The sequence below is a fragment of the Tetrao urogallus genome (assembly GCF_951394365.1).
Source record: "Tetrao urogallus genome assembly, chromosome: 5".
In the NCBI taxonomy this organism is placed as follows: Eukaryota; Metazoa; Chordata; class Aves; order Galliformes; family Phasianidae; genus Tetrao; species Tetrao urogallus.
The window spans coordinates 46,792,828-46,816,221 of NC_136818.1; the positions used below are offsets into that span (position 1 = coordinate 46,792,828).

The following is a 23,394-nucleotide window of genomic DNA, read 5'->3' on the forward strand; positions in this document are numbered from 1 at the left end:
GACTCAGCTCTGTCACTGCAATTACAGTAAGCTATACACTGCAGAGAACGTGATCAATCTGGGAAATGCCCGTCCTACATTTCTTTGTTAGCTCATAGAAACCCTTTACCTGAAGCTCGTCAAGTGTCCTCAGTGATTCTTACATTCTTCAAAAAAGTAATGGGAAGGTTCAAGCTGCATTCATGGAGATCCCAGCATTATTTCATGCTCTTTTCTCTCAATCAGCAGTGCTTAATTGCACTTTTAATTCTGACAGGCCCAGTAAGTGCAGTCCAGCCAGTTCCCACATGGTTAGTGAGACCGGAGGTTTTCTAGATGGTGTCTTAAAGCCAGAATGCCTTTCTTCTTAATGAGTGAAAAGAAATAGTCAATGTATGTACCTGTTTTTCACTGCGTGTGGGAGTCTAAGCTTTGTGGCGGATTGTTTTCTGCTGGAGCGTGTCCTTCTTGGATCACAAAGAAAAGCATAAATCTTCTATCTGTAAATATTGTGGGAAGTTATCTGAGTGTCTCAGTCACATCAGGGTGGGCAATGACTGTTGTTCAAGAAGAGTTCTAACGTCAGAGGTGGTTACAGAACTGTCTTCACTTGTCTAACGTGGAATAAATGAGATCTCATAAGGTCGGGGTATGTTTGTCAAACTGGTGATTATGGGAGAAATGTCAACATCCTTGCGTTCTACAACAGGCTTCAGAGTAAAGTTCTGCAGGATGGATGTTAAAAATAAGAATATCTCCATCCGGGCCAGACCTTCTCCTGCACAGATGCGTTTTCCTGCAAGGAAAGAATGAGGAGAACAGGAGATGATGGTAGAGTACTTTTGCTGGTAACTTATTTTGACCCCTCTGCCGTGAGAGTTCCGACGTCTCAGAGTAGGCATGCAGCACTGCATCCTTCTGGGGAATGAATTGAATTAAACTGAGGTCTCAGTGTTCAGAGCAGTGTGAGAGTACTGGGTGGGCCAAGGCAATTTGAAGGTTTCAGTTTCTCGTGTTGTGTTGCTGCTTTATGGCTAGCTAGGAGAGAGAAGTGGCATGGCTACAAGTCCCACTTCATGCATCTTTTCTTGGAGGATGCATGAGAGGAGCTCTGGAACTTGTTAAGAAAAGGAGGTAAAGTGAAACTGTAGTATATGGGGTAGAGAGCTTAGCTGCCCAGAAGTGACCAGCAGATCTGCAGACATCACTGTTCAGACAGTGATGACTGAGCCACTGAAATCTCTGAAGAGGTTCTGGGAGAGGATAGTCTAGGTCCTGACGTAGAAAGAGCTCTTTACCTGTGGAAAATGGCAAGAAGTAGTCACTCTTTCTGAAGGTACCATTTGCATTCAGGAAATGTTCCGGGTTGAATTTTTCTGGATTAGGAAATTCCTTGGAGTCGTGCAGGATGGGAGACAGCAAAGGGAATATCATGGTGTCCTGAATAAGCATAGAGAGGAGAAAGTTAAGTGGAGACATGCCAAAGTAAAGCCCCATCAATCAGTTCCCAGGGCTGAATACATGAAAAGCTCTGCTTTGGTGGCTGCTGCGTGATCCCAGTAAGCTTCACTGTCTGCCAGAATTAAGTGTTGAAATCTCATGAGAAAAGCTGGTGTAAATGCAAAAAGTGCCAGCGGGGGAGTCTCGGTGGATATCTAGGAGGCTTTTTTTCACAGCAGCCATTCATATCTAGGAGCCAGCTAGCTACCTTTCCTCATAGTTGCAGTTCATAGAGTAATAACTGTGTGTATTGGAAACAAAAAGTAGGGATAGGCTGGTTCATAAAAGGAAGGCGACAACATTGTACAACTCAGTGCATAGCATCACCAGAGAAGGACCACTCCCTCTCAGAAATCAGATAATGCTGATTCTGTACTGCTCTCCAGTGTGTATGTAATTTAAGTAAAGCATAATTAATGTAGCACAGCAGGGGATTATGGATGTTCCCAGCCACAGACCTTGGGTATGAAATAATCTCTGAGCTTGGTGTCCTTGGTCGCAGCACGTGGAACGCTGAGGGGAAGGAAATCAATGAATCTCTGGATTTCATGGACCACAGCATCTGTGTATGGCATCTGGCTCCTGTCTGCCATGCAGGGGCTTCGGTCTCGGCCCACCACACGGTCAATCTCCTTGTGAATTCTCTCTGTTGGGGAATAAGTAAATTGAATGGATGTTTCCCAAAGCCTTTCCTCACAGTTGCAGCAAGGCTTGCTTTTCACCCTCCCAAGAACACAGGAACATACTTGGCACTGATGGCTCTCTGCTGGAAGTAAAGCTAAGACTGATGGACATCTCTGCTATTAGGGACTGTTGCCACCAGTGGTAGTGACACAGACTGTCCGCTTTGAACCCATGGCCTATGATATATCTTCAAGTAAATATTCCCTTTCCTCTTACCTTCAATCTCTGGGTATTTCTGGAGAGTCAGGAGTCCGTATCTCAGTGTGGTGCTGGTTGTCCCAGTTCCCGCAAGGAATAAGTCAAGTGTGGTTCTGGTCAAGGACTCAACAGTGAAAATAGAGTTGCCTTTCTCCTGGAGGGAAATTTGGCAGGATTCTTTGAGTGAAAACAGTAAGAAGCTTTTCTGCAAAGGATGCCTTGTGCCTATGCCGTATGCTTTTAGACTCACCTGATGTCTTTTCAAAAATACAACCCTCCCCAGGACATCAGGATAACAGTTCTTGTATGACACTTGAGGTAATATGGGAAGTGTATGGAATTCCCTCGGTGAGGTTGGTCAACAGCTTTCCCAGCTTTGGCTAGTGCTGTATGCCACTGTTAGCACTGTGCTTACAAGTCTTTCAAAGGGAAATGGAGGGGGGAGAATGAAGGTGCCAAGAAAAGCAAAATTCCCTCAGTATTTGCCAAAGCCCAGTGTGCTGCTACAACTGGGAGGCAAAGCAAGGATTCAAATGCTGATATTCCCATCATCCAAAGAGCTCTCACTCACTCACTCTTACATTACCTGTTGCATTTTGTTGATAAAAGCATCAATAAAGTCTCGAGGGCAGCTGGGATCAAAAGATTCCTGGTGTGCTTTTACAATTTCAGTAATGAAGTCATCAATGTTATCAATGTTTTTTATTAGTTTTTGATGAGGTCCAGGTAAAGAATCTAAGATGGTTGGGAAGAAGTTGTAGAGCTGCAATGATAAAAGGAGGAATTGCCTATTTTGGTTGATGTGCTTGCAGTCATTTTTTCCCCTGACTGTTACTATGAGAAGCAGTAGACTCTTCTGCATCATGGTTTCACCATACTCAAGGAGTGACTTCACTTGAACTGCTTTAGCAATTCTGTTCTGCTCTGGAAGTACAATGAGATTTCCATAAAATGAAGTAGCATGCCAATGATAAATGAGTAAAGCAAATTAATATAACGCTAATAACCTAAACGATTAATTCATTTATTAATGAAATGAAATTGCACAAACCTGCGTTTGTATTTTGTTCTGGTACTTGCTGTTTTCGTCCAGCAATTCAATTAAATTGAGAAACTTCTTGTCCTCATAGTCAAACCGATCCCCAAATACAATGGAGCAGATGATGTTGGAAACAGCATGGGTTAAGAATTTACCAGGGTTGAAAGGTTTCTCTGCAACAGCAACAACAGAAAGGTAACTTGCTTTCAGTACTTTAGTCATCATCTCCTCCCCTTATAGCTCCAAGGAAGTTTTGCATTCACTTGAGACCCAGATTTGTGCGGTCCTTTAAGAAGATAGTGAGAGATTTATCCAATTGGATATTCTCTACTTGTACATAACTGATTTTCCTGTCTGAATTCTTTAAGACCCTGTTTTGCCCCGTTCTTTCTACAGCAAGTCTGAGTGACTTGTTTCCCCTTCATCTGACATACATCTTGCAGCAGGACAGACTGTTTATTAGAGACTGCCTGAAGAATACCACCAGAACCTAAAGAATCTTCAGATACCTGTGATCAAAAGTAGATTTTTGGCAGCATGGCTACAGAATATTCTAAGGAAATAACTATGATGGAAGCGTGAGGAAAAGTGAGATCAGATCCATGACAGACAGGAAAGTTGAACCCGGAGACCGCAGTAAGGTATATCTCAAGTATGGAAGATAAGAATCATCAAGATGGGAAGGTATGAAACCCTGGGAAAAAAAAAGAGAAGAAAAAAGGGAAAAAAGAGAGAGCAGTTAATGGTAATGTTATGGATCAGCCTCTTCCATGCAGCTCTGGAGCCAGCCCTTCTGTGCCTTGCCCATGACTCCTTGTTGGCTGTACGGTGAGGCACATGCAATGCAGAATCAATGAGATGAAAAGAGCATGTTTTCTCAGATTCACAGCAGGGATTTTTATCTGTGAATCCAGACTGAATTTTGTTACAGTCTCATTGCAGGTCTGCAAGGTTTCCCAGCAGATGCACATCAGTGTCCTACCATGTGTGTTCCTGATCCTCTCCACCAGAAAGTGAGCTTCCTCCTGGATTCGCTCCTCAATGCCCTTCTTCCCCATTCCAAAATCACGCAGGGTGGTGAGGGCGAATCTCCGCAGTTGTCTCCAGGTCTCCCCATTGCTGGTCACAATGCCTGTTACAAGATAAAACAACAAACCTCCATGAGGAAGTAAGTTTTCTGCCCCCACCCCAGTTCTGGAATAAATATCTACAGCAATTGCTGTATGCCCAAGCCCAACTCTTCTGCTGTTCTGGAGGTGACAAATTGATCAATCTGACCAAGGCACCATTGTTTATTTCCAGAATAAGAGAAATGACACTGAGCCCTCAATAAAAAGGGACCACTGGTACTAAAGTCAACTTGGCCACAAGCAGATGGCTAAGATGAATTCCCAAATGCTTTATGCATTGTATCATCACCGAATACATTGAGGAAATAAAAAATAATACCATGGAATAACCATTTACCTGGAGAAACAGTCTACTGGGAACTGTTGTGGTGAATGAGCCCAGGGCCTCATTGAGTATGACCCTTAACCAGGACAGCCTTTATTTGCTTGTCAGTGTTGTACTCTGGAATTTCCATTTGATGGCACCTGTGCTGTAGGGCTTTTGGCAGTATTTTCAGAAATGGAAGAATAACAGCAATATCTTAGCGGCCCCTTTTGTCAACCAAATTTTAGCCAGAATTTGAAGGTGCTGAAAATTGAAAGGAACTCCCTGGAGCCAGCCTAGGACCTTAAACAGTTCTCCACCTACTGCTAGGTCCAAGGACTGAGTTGGGCTTTTAATACTTTATTCCTCATTTTTGTGTGTAAACGTAGTACTTGAAGTCCACCAGTCGCTCCTCCACTGCCCTTACAGGTGCATTCCTGTACCAATGACATGATCAGTTCTGTATGGCAATAGTACCAGGGAAGTACCTAGGCCTTTCAAGACTTTCTGAATCAGAGGCAGTGCTCCTCTCCCACTGAAGGCGTCTCCATTATCAATTAGGGCTTCTTTCACAACATCGTAGCCGTAGAGCACCACAACCTTTTTGGGGCCTAGATGTATTGTGAAGATAGGGCCATACTTTTTGCTGAGCTGTAGGAAGGAAGAACACAAGGAACACAGTCTACTTGTGCATGTTAATCATGGGAAATTAAGTTTGCAGGTCTTCACCTGGTGAATAAGATCTCTGGAAAGCAATTCATTCCTCAGCCCTTTCCCATCCATCTACCACCATCCCATCACAGTACCCTCAGGATCAGCTCCACAGCCAAACTCACTCCACCTATTTTCTTACAGGTACTGCAGCACAGGCTTTTCTTTTTTTTTTGACAGATGCATGACAGTATCCATGGGAGGGAACAGACGGCGCCGTTCGCCTTCAAACTCCTTTGTTTGGCCCTTGCACTCACAAATTCCCCTCCCAAGAGATTATACCTACCTGCCAGGGAGCTGAGGAAAGGAAATAGAGCCAGGTCCTCCATAAATCAGGACTGTGCCCTTTTGCCAAGGCAGTGAAGAGATTTGCACAAAAGGGTTGTGGTGGATATGGTGAATGCATCAGGACCTTGTCTAGAAATCTACGGTATACTGCAGTACTGGTGTGAGGCCAATGCAGTCTCAACACCAGTATGGTTATTGCAATTGGCAGCGTACTACATCAAAAGCAAACATGCAGGAGCTGTGAATTAAGCTGAGACTGTCTGGACTGGGCTTTGTCCAAGAGGCAATGCAGGAAAGAAAGAGACATTCTTACCTCCTTGAAGCTTTCCATCAAGTTCCATGGGTTCAGCTGAAAAACATTTCCAATTATGGGGATTGGTGTGGGACCAGGAGGCTCCTTCCCTCTTTGTGATGAACTTCTCCATGCAGCAATGAGAAGGCATGAGATGCAGGCCAGCAAGAGGATTGTTGGCCATCCCAAGAACTCCATGGTGGGCTGAGGAAGGGATGCAAATTGTCAGATGAGTTTGAACTGGGACCTGCAAACCTGAGGATATTTATAAGCTGTAGAAGACAAGCACGTGGATTAAGTCAGCCAATATCACTTCCCTGTTCCTGCTGAGGCAGCAGATTACTTATTAATCTGCTCAAGATTAGAATGAGCAAACTAGGGATGAACTCGTTGTTTACTCTGACTTTCTGAACACATAGAGCTTGTGTTCCTTTTGTTAATCATCCATGTGGTACCAATAATAATCTAATGCTGCCAAATGATCTCAAAATGCAGAAATACTAGAGCCCATCTGCTGAATGTATGCTTGCTGTTGTCCTCATGCCTAGGGTGATTTCTGGCTGCTTCTCCAACTTGTGTGCAGAATAGAGGGAGCTGTGGATGAAATAGGGGCATCTTCACAAGTGTTTTATAGGTATTTCACCTTCACTTCTCAAACGGAGTAAGAACATTGGTGTGAGGTCACGCATGCAGATTTCCAGGAAAAAAAACTGCATTTTCCCCGATCTCTTTTTTGCAGTGCACAGTATCCATAGCATTTGCTGGAAGATTTGAAAAGTTATCTACAAAGCACAGAGCCCTTTGGCAGCCTGTGCTCTCCTCACACGTAACGTAGTATCCAGATCTAGCTTCTGGTATACAAATTCTGAGACAAGACTGTGTGTTTGATATGCTTTAGTGAGGAAAGTGACGTGCGCCAGGAGTGTGCTGCAGCAGCAGCCCCTGCTCCGACTACTTTTGAGTCAGCCTCTATGTAAGGACACAGAAAATGTCGCCTTTGTTTCGGCGACCCTGATTGAAGTCTCCTTGTGAAAGTGTTCCGACAGCCCCGGTCAGTTTCGCACGCTTTTCATGACACCAATATGGTGAGCGGCAAAATGGCGTTAATTGCAAGGAGCACACCCTTCTTAAAACTTTCCCCATGCCTTAGGGCTACTACCATTGTCTCTGACCAATGGACATGTGGCATGTCTTATTTCCTTCTTATTTGGTCTATCCTGTTCTTCTCTCTTATCTTCAGGTCATTTGTTGCCATGGTTTCCCAGGGGCCCAGGGGCCCCTGTCGACCCTGGCGACAGCCCCAGCCCATTCAGTTAACTTCAAGAAAAGCAAGAGACTGTACCGGAGGCAAACCTGCAAGTTCGCCAGCACTTCTGGAAGGCATTCTTCTGCCTTCTGTCAGATCAAGCACATGGAAGAGAAAACTGGATATTAAGCGGGCTACTACACCACCTAAGAGGCCCAAGAGTACCAAAAAACAAAAATAACCTGTTGTGGTTTAACCCATCAGGCAGCTGAACACCACACAAACGCTTGCTTCTTCCCCCTGGATGGGATGAGGGAGGGATCTGGAAAGAATAGGAGTTGTGGGTTGAGATCAAAACTATTCCCTGAGACGGAAGAGGAAAATGGAAACAAAAGTGCAGTGATAACTGTATGTACAGGCGCAGTGTAATTACTCTCCTCTTGCTGACCAAGGTACAGCAAGAATACAACTTGCTGCCGACTGACAGCCAGGAGCAACACAAGGTCTCACTCCAAAATGCACAGTGTCAGTGTCTGCCTTACATGACAAAGACTTTGCTATGACCAGGTGTATTAAGATCCATGAAAAATTCAGCATTCAGTGATTTACAAAACATGCATACTTGTAACATGCTATGCTGGTAGGGCTCAAGATAAGATAAAGATCTTGTTGTGATTCAGGTGATTGCAGAAATGCCATTTGACCAGTCAGCACAAAAGATTTGGTTAAATATTTGTGTTTGAACTCACAGGGCCCAAAACACAACTCAGCTGACTCAGGACCAAGCCAGTGACGTGAGTTCTGCTCTTCAGTCAATTGGAATGTGCCACACACTGTTACACCCCGCCTTGATCTTGGAAAGTGCAAGGAAGTTAATGTAGTATCAGCCTTGGTGTGGCTTGTGCAGTGACTCTTGCAGTAAGCCACTGTGGTGTTGTTCCTGTTGGTGATCATCCTTGAATAGAGCTTAGCTTCAAAGTATAATCACCATGAAATGAGAAGAGGCCCTTCCCCAGCCAGGCAGCAAGTCAGGAACTGGGACACTAAGTTGACAAGTGTGCGTGCTTTGCCAACAGTGCATACGTTCAAGAGAAATGATGATGTGCAACTGACAATATAAAACCTCAGAAAGGCCCTGTGCAGCTGATTGGAACCAGGTGCACGACACAAATTCTGTCACACAGGAGGTCCATCAGTTCTACTCATTTGTGCCACTGAATGTCTCCCGTGCTACAACCACAGATGTCCCGCTCAGACTGTACCTCCTCCATTAAATCGGTTCCAAATTTTCTGTAAGTGATTTTGTGTTCAGGCCTTGAAGTTCAGGCCTGCTGGAAGAGGCTCAGAAGCAACTCTCTCTTTTCGTCTTTCAGAATTTGCAGGAAATCAGTGAGTTTAAATTAGAGTCCCAAAAGATTAGAGCTTGAGAAGCCTTCTGATGGAAACTACTTCGGCTTGGCTCAAAGCTGTGCATGCAGCCATTATTTTTTAATAGTGAATACAAGATGAATGTCTGTGCTTAACTAACATGGGAGGTGCAGATATTGGTATCACGTCCAGGAAACAAAGCAACGGATACCAAATCTGGTGATAAGCATTTGCTGACAGTCAGTGATTTCTGTCTTAATACGCAGAGCCTTTATTAAGGCTGAAATCACCTGAGCTTTGAGATGATCCATAGGGAATTTAGGAAAGCTGTCTCATGCAAAGTTATTGGATAGGCCCAACACTGAAAAAGGTGGAAGCCTCCACCCTCTAATGCAGGGTCTTTGTGTTTGTTAATCTCAGGTATCTGAGTATGCACTGTCATGGAGAAGTGAAGGCCAAACGGCAGTCGGGAACCGAGGTTCCTGCAGTGAACAAGTTACGTTTGAAGAAATCAGGTAAGTCCAATGCAGACTTCATGTTTCATGCCTAGGTTTTGACCACTTGATTTCAGCTACTTGGATACCCATTCTCAGTGTTTACTACTTAGGATGCTGCTGTCTGTATTCCCTGCACTGAGACAAATCCAGCTCCAGCTCCAGCTCCAGCTCCAGCTCAATCCATTTCTTGGTGTATGGGAACTGCTGAATCACAGCCTGAACCTCTGATTGACCACCTGAGGCGAGCACTGAGTCAGCCCTGGGAGCACAGGTGAAGGCAGTTCAGGTGTGTGACCAGAAGGGTTGGAGCCTGGCTGCACCTCACCTAGACCCCATTTAAGGCCGACTGCCCCTGGGGAGGGATCTCTTTCTGGAGATTGCTCCCTTTGGCGTTTCTTTTTCCTGCAAGCCAAGGATATGGCTGAGCTTTTCCTTTTTTTTTTTTTTGTTTTCTGTTTCCACCATGGTAATCCCTCTAGTTATACAACTTGTGAAGTACTGGCCTCTTCATGCTGCTCTGCTACTTGTATGTTTGTTGATTGTACACTTTACACTTGGATGGGAATGGTGGCTTTAAGGCAAGGGTGTTGTTCCTATCTTTTTCTGGGAGGAGTTAAATTGTGTCTCTTTCAGATTCAGACTCTCCTCTTCCTTGCCTTAGAAGGAAGTGTCTACAGCAGTGACTGTATAGTGCCTTTGTTTTCCTGAAGGCCTCTTTTGTTGTAGCAGAGCCTACAGTTTTGTTTTTTGCTTCTGCCTCTGCATTCATTATGCTCAAGTGCCCAACTTGGGAGTGTCTCAGTCATGCTGGAATACATCTGCCGTTTACTGATTTATGTCATATTAACTTAGAATGGTGGCTCAGGCAAGTGCTGCTGCCCTGCTAGGGGAAACAGCTCAGGTGGCTTTTTTATTGTTTCCTCGGCTGTTTCATAGAAACAGCGAAAGAAACTCAGGGACCTCTTTAGTGGGCCTGAAACCTGCCGGTTCTGTCCTTTGTTACCACTTGGCCAACTGGCTGACGCTTCCAAAGGTGCTTTCCAGCTCCCTAGAAGCTCTTTATACTTCCAGACGTTCGTAAGTTCTGTGAGATGTATCTGGGAATTAATAGCAACAGGGCAAAGAATGAATTAATCAAGGTTAAAGCCACTCTTTGTGTTGCTAAGCGACAAGACTTTGTGTCAAATCTGCCATGGGAAGTCAAGTAGGCCGGCCTCAGTTCTGCAAGTAAGGTACAATTTTCTGTGTACTGTCCCACCAGAAGTAAGAGCCTTGACAGCACTGAGCGTGAGCAGGCACAGAGAAAGAGCAGTATGGCTGCATGGAGAGATAGACTTTTATTGCCTGTTACTTTCTAAGTAATGTTTTCCAGTTTGGCAGGTGACAAAACATCTGACCCTTAATCTCTTAGGAAGTGCTAATACTGCTTTGTGTTCCATCAGGTGAATTCAGTGGAAATGCAAGCAGCCATTGGATGCACTTGCACTGCTGCTTGTACCACAGCACAGTGAGACGCCAGGAGAGACTGGTAGGGCACGGCTTTGGTGCTTTTCTGGTCTCTGATTTCTGCTCCATATGATGGTGGAGTCTTTGGGAGCTACAGCTTCTTTTTTTTTTTTTTTCTTTTTTTTTTTCCTCCTCCCTTTTGCTGCTTGGCACAGGCTGCCTTCTTGTCTGTTCAGCATGGAGGAAAGTGTCTGGAACAGGCAGGTTGCCTCCCAAGCCACTTAGCCATGGCAAAGTTGAAGGAAGCACAATGAGCTTTCCCTTTTTATTTTTTTTAATGTTTTTGATGAGTAGAATTCTAACACTTGGTCCAGGTTAGAAATATTAATAAGATAGATGATATTTTTCATGTATTTTCTTTATTTGTTTGTCTGTCAGTCTGTGATATATTTTGCTTTGAAATTTGTGTAACAACAAACAAGTAACTCGTGGTATTTCAAGGCTATTAACACAGCGAAAGAAATGAAAATATGGCTGCTTACCTACACATTAATTAATAAATGCCCCTGTGGAGACATTTCAAGTGCTGTATTATTCCACATAGCTCAGATTCAGCTCTGTCACTGCAATTACAGTAAGCTATACACTGCAGAGAACGTGATCAATCTGGGAAATGCCAGTCCTACATTTCTTTGTTAGCTCATAGAAACCCTTTACCTGAAGCTCGTCAAGTGTCCTCAGTGATTCTTACATTCTTCAAAAAAGTAATGGGAAGGTTCAAGCTGCATTCATGGAGATCCCAGCATTATTTCATGCTCTTTTCTCTCAATCAGCAGTGCTTAATTGCACTTTTAATTCTGACAGGCCCAGTAAGTGCAGTCCAGCCAGTTCCCACATGGTTAGTGAGACCAGAGGTTTTCTAGATGGTGTTTTAAAGCCAGAATGCATTTCTTCTTAATGAGTGAAAAGAAATAGTCAAGGTGTGTCCCTATTTTGGGCAGCGTGTGGGAGTCTAAGCTTTGTGGCGGATTGTTTTCTGCTGGAGCGTGTCCTTCTTGGATCACAAAGAAAAGCATAAATCTTCTATCTGTAAATATTGTGGGAAGTTATCTGAGTGTCTCAGTCACATCAGGGTGGGCAATGACTGTTGTTCAAGAAGAGTTCTGATGTTGGAGATGGCAACTGTCTTCACTTGTCTAACGTGGAATAAATGACACTTTGTAATATTGGGGAATTTTTCCTGCAGAGGTGACTATGGGAGAAATGTCAACATCCTTGTGATCTACAGCGGGCTTCAGAGTAAAGTTCTGCAGGATGTATGTTAAAAATAAGAATATCTCCATCCGGGCCAGACCTTCTCCTGCACAGATGCGTTTTCCTGCAAGGAAAGAATGAGGAGAACAGGAGATGATGGTAGAGTACTTTTGCTGGTAACTTATTTTAACTCCTCTGCCATGAGAGTTCCGACGTCTCAGAGTGGGCATGCAGCACTGCATCCTGCTGGTGGAGGGAATTGAATTAAACTGAGGTCTCAGTGTTCAGAGCAGTGTGAGAGTACTGGGTGGGCCAAAGCAATTTGAATGTTTCAGTTTCTCGTGTTGTGTTGCTGCTTTATGGCTAGCTAGGAGGGAGAGGTGGCATGGCTGCAAGTCCCACTTCATGCATCTTTTCTTGGAGGATGCATGAGAGGAGCTCTGGAACTTGTTAAGAAAAGGAGGTAAAGTGAAACTGTAGTATATGGGGTAGAGCTTAGCTGCCCAGAAGTGACCAGCAGATCTGCAGACATCACTGTTCAGACAGTGATGACTGAGCCACTGAAATCTCTGAAGAGGTTCTGGGAGAGGATAGATGACATAGAAAGAGCTCTTTACCTGCAGAAAATGGCAAGAAGTAGTCACTCTTTCTGAAGGCACCATTTGCATTCAGGAAATGTTCCGGGTTGAATTTTTCTGGATTAGGAAATTCCTTGGAGTCTTGCAGGATGGGAGACAGCAAAGGGAATATCATGGTGTCCTGAATAAGCATAGAGAGGAGAAAGTTAAGTGGAGACATGCCAAAGTAAAGCCCCATCGATCAGTTCCCAGGGCTGAATACATGAAAAGCTCTGCTTTGGTGGCTGCTGCGTGATCCCAGTAAGCTTCACTGTCTGCCAGAATGAAGTGTTGAAATCTCATGAGAAAAGCTGATAGAACTGCAAAAATGGTGAGTGGTGCAGACTTGGGGCACATTTAGAAGGCTTAGAGAAACTGTATTTTCTGAGACCAACAGCACCTATTCATATCTAAAATTAGATAGCTTTTTTTCATAGTTGCAGTTCACTGAGTAATAATTATTTGTACTGCAAGTGAAAAGTTGGAAGAATGATACACAAAAAGAAATGGTATTTGCATCTTAGTGTATAATAACACCTCAGAAAGACTGTTTTGGTTCTTTTGAATGATTAGAGGAATGATCGAGAATAAATTATCATTTCAGCTTCCTCGGATTCCATCAGTATCACACAGATTGCTGAGAAAGGATCATCACAAAACTTATTAGAGCTCTGGAGCTCTGAACACCTAACTCTGCACATGTAGATGTGTTGTGAAAAACTTGGTGATGTATAAAACTTCTCAGATTAAATCCTTATTAAATTCACATATACTAGAATAAAGTTATAAGCACTCTTTGCCTACACAAAGGAGAACAGCTGGAAAGACATCGTTACTAATAACTGATTCATGGCCATAGACTGTACTGCCAGGGAAGTGGTGGAGTCACCAATCATGGAGATGTTCACAGAATGTTTAGACGTTATGTTGAGGGACGTGATTCAGTGACAAATATTGGTGATAGGTTCATGATTGGACTGGATGATCTTGTGGGTCTTTTCCAACCTTGGTGATTCTGTGATTCTATGACTCTATGATCATAGAATCATAGAATGGCTCTGGTTGGAAGGGACCCCAAGGTTCATCAAGTTCCAACCCCCATGCCACAGGCAGAGAAATAGTCTTTCTCTACTCCTGTAAAAAGAGAAAACAGCATGTTTTATATGAGTAGGGAAAGTTTAGCCACATTTAAGCTAGCAGTTTTTAAATAAAAAAATGTATTCCATAAGTATGGCAAAGATGTTCTGTTTTAACAGTATTTTAACATCTTTTAACAGTAAGGTTGGCTAGATAATTTCATATGGTTTTCAAATAAACTAGAGCTTTGATTGTTTACATTTGTGTGAAAAAAAGTGGAAGCTTGATTTCCCTCTTCATACAGAGAATGGAAAAGCTTTTTTCAAATACAATGGGAGGGATGTAAGAATTAGAATTAAATGTGGAGATTGGTGGCCCTGCCCGTGGGAGGGTTGGAGATTCATGAGCTTGAGGTCCCTTCCAACCCAGGCCATTCTGTGTTTCTGTGAAGAAATCATAGAATATCCTGCCAAACCAAATTATTCTGATTTGTATTGCATTTCAGTGTGTTTGAAACTTAAGTAAAATGTGATTTATTTATCACATCACTGCTTTCAAGAGAAAATAATTTCTCCCAGTAATTCACCTTGGGAATGAAATAGTCTCTGAGCTTGGTGTCCTTGGTCACAGCATGTGGTAGGTTAACTGGAAGGAAATCAATGAATCTCTGGATTTCATGGATCACAGCATCTGTGTATGGCATCTGGCTCCTGTCTGCCATGCAGGGGCTTCGGTCTCGGCCCACCACACGGTCAATCTCCTTGTGAATTCTCTCTGTTGGGGAATAAGTAAATTGAATGGATGTTTCCCAAAGCCTTTCCTCACAGTTGCAGCAAGGCTTGCTTTTCACCCTCCCAAGAACACAGGAACATACTTGGTACTAATGGCTCTCTGCTGGAAGTAAAGCTAAGACTGATGGACATCTCTGCTATTAGGGACTGTTGCCACCAGTGGTAGTGACACAAACTGTCCGCTTTGAACCCATGGCCTATGATATATCTTCAAGTAAATATTCCCTTTCCTCTTACCTTCAATCTCTGGGTATTTCTGGAGAATCAGGAGTCCGTATCTCAGTGTGGTGCTGGTTGTCCCAGTTCCCGCAAGGAACAAGTCAAGTGTGGATCTGGCCAAGGACTCAACAGTGAAAATAGAGTTGCCTTTCTCCTGGAGGGAAATTTGGCAGGATTCTTTGAGTGAAAACAGTAAGAAGCTTTTCTACAAAGGACGCCTTGTGCCTATGCCGTATGCTTTTAGACTCACCTGATGTCTTTTCAAAAATACAACCCTCCCCAGGACATCAGGATAACAGTTCTTGTATGACACTTGAGGTAATATGGGAAGCGTATGGAATTCCCTCGGTGAGGTTGGTCAACAGCTTTCCCAGCTTTGGCTAGTGCTGTATGCCACTGTTAGCACTGTGCTTACAAATCTTTCAAAGGGAAATGGAGGGGGAGAGAATGAAGGTGCCAAGAAAAGCAAAATTCCCTCAGTATTTGCCAAAGGCCAGTGTGCTGCTACAACTGGGAGGCAATGCAAGGATTCAAATGCTGATATTCCCATCATCCAAAGAGCTCTCACTCACTCACTCTTACATTACCTGTTGCATTTTGTTGATAAAAGCATCAATAAAGTCTCGAGGGCAGCTGGGATCGAAAGATTCCTGGTGTGCTTTTATGATTTCAGAAATGAAGTCATCAATTTTTTCAATTCTTTTTAGTAGTGTTTTATGAGGCCCAGGCAAATAATCCAGGATGGTTGGGAAGAAATTGTAGAGCTGTGATAGTAAAAGGAAGGAAAAGCATATTTTGGTTGAACTGCTTACAATGAATTGTTCCCCTAACTGTTAGTATGAGAAGAAATAAACTGTTTCGGAAATGTAGGTCTATATTAATCAATTGGTTTTTAATGCCTTTTACATCACGGCTTAACTAGACTCAGGGAAAGACATAATTTAAGGTACTTTTGCAATTACATGCTTGGACGTGCAATTGGAAGTGCAGAAAGTTTAAAAAAAAAGAAAAGAAAGAAAAGCACAAAGGAGTTGGCTATGTAACTGACTTTTTGGCCTTCAAAATTCTTTTCCATGTTTAGGGGAATTCGTACCAGTGAAAAATTAATAACATGAATGAATAATCATTTTAAAACCACAATAATTCATACATTTATTAATGCAACGAAACTGCACAAACCTGTGTTTGTATTCTGCTCTGGTACTTTTCATTTTCTTTCAGCATCTCAATTAAATCCAGAAATTTCTTGTCCTCATAGTGAAATCGATCCCCAAATACAATGGAACAGATGATGTTGGAAACAGCATGCATTAAAAACACAGTAGGATCGAAAGGTTTCTCTGCAACATAAGAAAAAGTCACTTGCTTTCAGTATTTCAGTCATGATCTCCTTCCCTGACACCTACGGGGAAGTTTTGCATTCACTTGATGCCCAGATTTGTGCAGTCCTTTAAGAAGGTAGTGAGAGTCTTAGCCAATTGGTTCTTCTCTACTTGTAAATAACTGATATCCTGTCTGAATTGTTTAAGTCCCTGTCCCAGAGATGGAGGTTTTCAGTGGTGCATCAGCAATGCAGTATTATTGACAGGAAAAGAGCAATGCAGGTGAGCATTTTTCTCTCACATTGATAGCAGGGATATTTATGTGTGAATCCAGACTGAATTTTCTAGTGGCTCATGGAGAGCAGTGGTACTTTGGCATCTTATTGGGTCTGTCAGCATTTTTTCCTCCTTGTGGAACATCACACATGAAGGCTGTCTATTGAAAGGAAGCTTAGTGTCCAGGGTATTACCACTCTCAGGGGAGGTTCTTAAAAGAAATAGTAGTTTACATCCTACCAGAAATGCATGTATAGGTTAAAAAAGCAGAAATGGAGCTGTATGCTCACTTCCTGGGTCAAAGTTTTGATGAAGCGGTGGCACAACACTCACTATCTCATTGCAGGTATGCAACGTTTCCCAGCAAATGCATGTCAGTGTCCTACCATGTGTGTTCCTGATCCTCTCCACCAGAAAACGAGCTTCCTCCTGGATTCGCTTCTCAATGCCCTTCTTCCCCATTCCAAAATCACGCAGGGTGGTGAGGGTAAATCGTCGTATCTGCCTCCAGGTCTCCCCATTGCTGGTCAAAATGCCTGTCAAAAAAGGAAAAACAGACTCCATGAGGAAACAGATTTTCACCCTCCTGCTAGTCCCCCACATAGGTGTCTAACACTATTGCTGTATGCCCCACACCCTAACATTCCTGCAGTTCTGGAGGTGACAAATTGATCAATCTGACCAAGGCACCATTGTTTATTTCCAGAATAAGAGAAATGACACTGAGCCGTCAATAAAAAGGGACCACTGGTACTAAGTCAACTTGGCCACAAGCAGATGGCTAAGATAAATCCCAAAAATCTCAAATGCTTTATGCATTGTATCATCACCGAATACATTGAGGAAATAAAAAATAATACCATGGAATAACCATTTGCCTGGAGAAACAGTCTACTGGGAACTGTTGTGGTGAATGAGATCGGGGCCTGATATTGAGTATGACCCTTAACCAGGACAGCCTTTGTCTGCTTGTCAGTGTTGTACTCTGGAATTTCCACTTGATGGCACCTGTGCTGTAGGGCTTTTGGCAGTATTTTCAGAAATGGAAGAATAACAGCAATATCTTAGCGGCCCCTTTTGTCAACCAAATTTTAGCCAGAATTTGAAGGTGCTGAAAATTGAAAGGAACTCCCTGGAGCCAGCCTAGGACCTTAAACAGTTCTCCACCTACTGCTAGGTCCAAGGACTGAGTTGGGCTTTTAATACTTTATTCCTCATTTTTGTGTGTAAACGTAGTACTTGAAGTCCACCAGTCGCTCCTCCACTGCCCTTACAGGTGCATTCCTGTACCAATGACACGATCAGTTCTGTATGGCAACATTACCAGGGAAGTACCTAGGCCTTTGAAGACTTTCTCTAAAAGTGGCAGTACTCCTCTCCCACTGAAGGCTTCTCCATTATCAATTAGGGCTTCTTTCACAACGTCGTAGCCATAGAGCACCACAACCTTTTTGGGGCCTACATGTACTGTGAAGATAGGGCCGTATTTTTTGCTGAGCTGTAGGAAGGAAGAACACAAGGAACAAGACATCTGGATGTTAATCATGGAAAAAGAAATGTGCAGCTTCATATGAAGGTTCTTTTCTTTTTTTTTTTTTTTGTTTTTCTTCAGAAAGTATTTGCAGATTGTGCACCACAGTGGCAGACAAAAGGTCTCTTCCCTTATGCACCAATCCCTAGAGCATTGTAACTTCATCCTGGTGGGAGGCACACCGTCACTCACACTGCAGAAGACTGGAGCACGCTTTGGTTCAGCAGAACTTCACCTTAGTAAGTGCTAATGGTGTGTGATACAAGAACTGGGAAACACACTGACTCAAGCACAATTAGTCCACAAGGATTAAATGTGCCAGGCACACACCTCAGAGCCTTCCACATGTACTATGATTTGAGGAACTATTTTGCTGTTAATACTTTGCAACATGGGGCAGGTAAACAGAGGCTGAAAAGAAGAAAGAGAAGGAGGTTGTTGGCAATGACACTGAAAAATCTACTATTGCATGAACCAGTGGCCTGATGTCTCACAATCAGGAAAATGCTACACAGCGACGGTGTTTTATTCTATTGTTAAAACGTGTGCATTTGCTGGGACTGGGTGTGTGCTCAGAACTTCCCAACAGGTCTGCTTTCTCAGTGTGACTGGGAATTGCCTACAGAAGGTCCTCAGGTGGAGAATAAGAGCCCTGCTCAGAGTGTCTGGAAACCATGTAATTCCTCATCCTTTCGCATCCATTACCACCATCCCATCACAGTACCCTCAGCATCAGGCTCCACAGCCAAACTCACTCCACCTATTTTCTTACAGGCACTGCAGCACAGGCTTTTTTTTTTTTTTTTTTTTTTTTTGACAGATGCATGGCAGTATCCATGTGAGGGAACAGTCGGCACCATTCACCTTCAAACTCGTTTGTTTGGCCCTTGTACTCACAAATTCTCCTCCCAATAGATTGTACTGACTTGCCAGGGAGCTGGTGGCCCTGCATGCGGCAGAGGGTTTGGAGATTCATGATCCTGGAGGTCCCTTCCAACCTGGGCCATTCTGTGATTCTGTGATTCTGACAGCTGGTCAAACAATATTGGCATTGTCTTGTGAATTAAGATGAGTGGAGATAACACAGGAAAGAAAGAGACATTCTTACCTCCTTGAAGCTTTCCATCAAGTCCATTGGGTTCAGCTGAAAAATATTTCCAATTATGGGGATTGGTGTGGGACCAGGAGGCTCCTTCCCTCTTTGTGAGGTACTTCTCCATGCAGCAATGAGAAGGCATGAGATGCAGGCCAGCAAGAGGATTGTTGGCCATCCCAAGAACTCCATGGTGTGCTGAGGAACGGATGTCAAGTGCCGAAGAGTTTGAACTGGGACCTGCAAACCTGAGGTTATTTATAAGCTGTAGAAGAAAAGCACATGGATTAAATCAGCCAGTATCACTTCCCTGTTCCTGCTGATTACTTATTAATCTGCTCAAGATTAGAATGAGCAAACTAGGGATGAACTCATTGTTAACTCTGACTTTTTTAACACATACAGCTTGTGTTCCTTTTGTTAATCATCCATGTGGCACCAATAATAATCTAATGCTGCCAAATGATCTCAAAATGCAGAAATACTAGAGCCCATCTGCCAAATGTATGCTTGCTGTTGTCCTCATGCCTAGGATGATTTCTGGCTGCTTCTCCAACACGTGTGCAGAATAGAGGGAGCTGTGGATGAAATAGGGGCATCTTCACAAGTGTTTTATAGGTATTTCACCTTCACTTCTCAAACGGAGTAAGAACATTGGTGTGAGGTCACGCATGCAGATTTCCAGGGAAAAAATCTGCATTTTTCCTGATCTCTTTTATACAGTGCACAGTATCCATAGCATTTGCTGGAAGATTTGAAAAGTTATCCACAAAGCACAGAGCCCTGTGGCAGCCTGTGCTCTCCTTCGACATGTGATGTTTCAAGAAACTTTCTGAATATCCAGAGGAGATGTGAAAATCCGTGAAAGTTAATGGCATTCTGATCAGGGAGTAACAGAATGAATGGTTTTATTAGTAGTAATTATTTAATAGATCAGAAAAGCATAGGTGATGTATTACACTTCTGACTACTCTTCCTCACATGTACGTAGTATCTAGATCCAATATATGAGATCGAAATTCTGAGACAAGACTGTGTGTTTGATATGCTTTAGTGAGGAAAGGGACATGCGTCAGGAGTGTGCTGCAGCAGCAGCCCCTGCTCCAACTACTTTTGAGTCAGCCTCTATGTAAGGACACAGAAAAGCAAGAGACTGTACCGGAGGCAAACCTGCAAGCTCACCAGCACCTCTGGAAGGCATTCTTCTGCCTTCTGGCAGATCAAGCGAATAGAAGAGGAAACTGGAAATGAAGTGGGCCTCTACACCACCTAAGTGGTCCAAGAGTACCAAAAAACGAAAATAACCTGTTGTGGTTTAACCCATCAGGCAGCTGAACACCACACAAATGTTTGCTTCTTCCCCCCGGGTGGGATGGGGGAGGGAACTGGAAAGAATAGGATTCTTGTGGGTTGAGATCAAAACTATTCCCTGAGACAGAAGAGGAAAATGGAAACAAAAGTGCAGTGATAACTGTATGTACAGGCGCAGTGTAATTACTCTCCTCTTGCTGACCAATGTACAGCAAGAATACAACTTGCTGCCGACTGACAGCCAGGAGCAACACAAGGTCTCACTCCAAAATGCACAGTGTCAGTGTCTGCCTTACAAGACAAAGACTTTGCCATGACCAGGTGTTTTAAGATCCATGAAAAATTCAGCATTCAATGATTTACAAAACATGCATACTTGTAACATGCTATGCTGGTAGGGCTCAAGATAAGAAAAAGACCTTGTCGTTATCTTTCAGGTGATTGCAGAAATGCCATTTGACCAGTCAGCACAAAAGATTTGGTTAAATATTTGTGTTTGAACTCACAGGACCCAAAACACAACTCAGTTGACTCAGGACCAAGCCAGTGACGTGAGTTCTGCTCTTCAGTCAATTGGAATGTGCCACACCCTGGCTTGATCTTGGAAAGTGCAAGGAAGTTAATGTAGTATCAGCCTTGGTGTGGCTTGTGCAGTGACTCTAGCAGTAAGCCACTGTGGTGTTGTTCCTGTTGATGATCATCCTTGAATAGAGCTTAGCTTCAAAGTATAGTCGGCATTAAATGAGAAGAGGCCCTTCCCCAGCCAGGCAGCAAGTCAGGAACTGGGACACTAAGTTGACAAGTGTGCGTGCTTTGCCAACAGTGCATACGTTCAAGAGAAATGATGATGTGCAACTGACAATATAAAACCTCAGAAAGGCCCTGTGCAGCTGATTGGAACCAGGTGCACGACACAAATTCTGTCACACAGGAGGTCCATCAGTTCTACTCATTTGTGCCACTGAATGTCTCCCGTGCTACAACCACAGATGTCCCGCTCAGACTGTACCTCCTCCATTAAATCGGTTCCAAATTTTCTGTAAGTGATTGTGTTCAGGCCTTGAAGTTCAGGCCTGCTGGAAGAGGCTCAGAAGCAACTCTCTCTTTTCGTCTTTCAGAATTTGCAGGAAATCAGTGAGTTTAAATTAGAGTCCCAAAAGATTAGAGCTTGAGAAGCCTTCTGATGGAAACTACTTCGGCTTGGCTCAAAGCTGTGCATGCAGCCATTATTTTTTAATAGTGAATACAAGATGAATGTCTGTGCTTAACTAACATGGGAGGTGCAGATATTGGTATCACGTCCAGGAAACAAAGCAACGGATACCAAATCTGGTGATAAGCATTTGCTGATAGTCAGTGATTTCTGTCTTAATACGCAGAGCCTTTATTAAGGCTGAAATCACCTGAGCTTTGAGATGATCCATAGGGAATTTAGGAAAGCTGTCTCATGCAAAGTTATTGGATAGGCCCAACACTGAAAAAGGTGGAAGCCTCCACCCTCTAATGCAGGGTCTTTGTGTTTGTTAATCTCAGGTATCTGAGTATGCACATGTCACAGTCATGGAGAAGTGAAGGCCAAACGGCAGTCGGGAACCGAGGTTCCTGCAGTGAACAAGTTACGTTTGAAGAAATCAGGTAAGTCCAATGCAGACTTCATGTTTCATGCCTAGGTTTTGACCACTTGATTTCAGCTACTTGGATACCCATTCTCAGTGTTTACTACTTAGGATGCTGCTGTCTGTATTCCCTGCACTGAGACAAATCCAGCTCCAGCTCCAGCTCCAGCTCCAGCTCAATCCATTTCTTGGTGTATGGGAACTGCTGAATCACAGCCTGAACCTCTGATTGACCACCTGAGGCGAGCACTGAGTCAGCCCTGGGAGCACAGGTGAAGGCAGTTCAGGTGTGTGACCAGAAGGGTTGGAGCCTGGCTGCACCTCACCTAGACCCCATTTAAGGCCGACTGCCCCTGGGGAGGGATCTCTTTCTGGAGATTGCTCCCTTTGGCGTTTCTTTTTCCTGTAAGCCAAGGATATGGCTGAGCTTTTCCTTTTTTTTTTTTTGTTTTCTGTTTCCACCATGGTGATCCCTCTAGTTATACAACCTGTGAAGTACCGGCCTCTTCATGCTGCTCTGCTACTTGTATGTTTGTTGATTGTACACTTTACACTTGGATGGGAATGGTGGCTTTAAGGCAAGGGTGTTGTTCCTATCTTTTTCTGGGAGGAGTTAAATTGTGTCTCTTTCAGATTCAGACTCTCCTCTTCCTTGCCTTAGAAGGAAGTGTCTACAGCAGTGACTGTATAGTGCCTTTGTTTTCCTGAAGGCCTCTTTTGTTGTAGCAGAGCCTACAGTTTTGTTTTTTGCTTCTGCCTCTGCATTCATTATGCTCAAGTGCCCAACTTGGGAGTGTCTCAGTCATGCTGGAACACATCTGCCGTTTACTGATTTATGTCATATTAACTTAGAATGGTGGCTCAGGCAAGTGCTGCTGCCCTGCTAGGGGAAACAGCTCAGGTGGCTTTTTTATTGTTTCCTCGGCTGTTTCATAGAAACAGCGAAAGAAACTCAGGGACCTCTTTAGTGGGCCTGAAACCTGCCGGTTCTGTCCTTTGTTACCACTTGGCCAACTGGCTGACGCTTCCAAAGGTGCTTTCCAGCTCCCTAGAAGCTCTTTATACTTCCAGACGTTCTTAAGTTCTGTGAGATGTATCTGGGAATTAATAGCAACAGGGCAAAGAATGAATTAATCAAGGTTAAAGCCTCTCTTTATGTTGCTACGCGACAAGACTTTGTGTCAAATCTGCCATGGGAAGTCAAGTAGGCCGGCCTCAGTTCTGCAAATAAGGTACAATTTTCTGTGTACTGTCCCACCAGAAGTAAGAGCCTTGACAGCACTGAGCGTGAGCAGGCACAGAGAAAGAGCAGTATGGCTGCATGGAGAGATAGACTTTTATTGCCTGTTACTTTCTAAGTAATGTTTTCCAGTTTGGCAGGTGACAAAACATCTGACCCTTAATCTCTTAGGAAGTGCTAATACTGCTTTGTGTTCCATCAGGTGAATTCAGTGGAAATGCAAGCAGCCATTGGATGCACTTGCACTGCTGCTTGTACCACAGCACAGTGAGACGCCAGGAGAGACTGGTAGGGCACGGCTTTGGTGCTTTTCTGGTCTCAGATTCCTGCTCCATATGATGGTGGAGTCTTTGGGAGCTACAGCT

General features: G+C 43.6%; 1 protein-coding gene across 1 annotated transcript; it reads right to left on the minus strand.

Moving 5' to 3' along the window:
• Nucleotides 1–593: 593 nt before the first annotated feature.
• Nucleotides 594–19,054, minus strand: LOC306946799 (cytochrome P450 2H1-like; the record flags this gene model as incomplete). Its single annotated transcript, XM_079535900.1, has 18 exons — nt 594–775; nt 1,278–1,419; nt 1,938–2,125; nt 2,380–2,515; nt 2,948–3,124; nt 3,413–3,573; nt 4,383–4,532; nt 5,323–5,485; nt 6,147–6,329; nt 11,900–12,060; nt 12,554–12,695; nt 14,217–14,404; nt 14,659–14,794; nt 15,228–15,404; nt 15,820–15,980; nt 16,625–16,774; nt 17,574–17,736; nt 18,878–19,054. 18 exons carry the CDS (start codon nt 19,052–19,054, stop codon nt 594–596), a joined length of 2,937 nt encoding a protein of 978 aa, XP_079392026.1.
• Nucleotides 19,055–23,394: the final 4,340 nt, after the last annotated feature.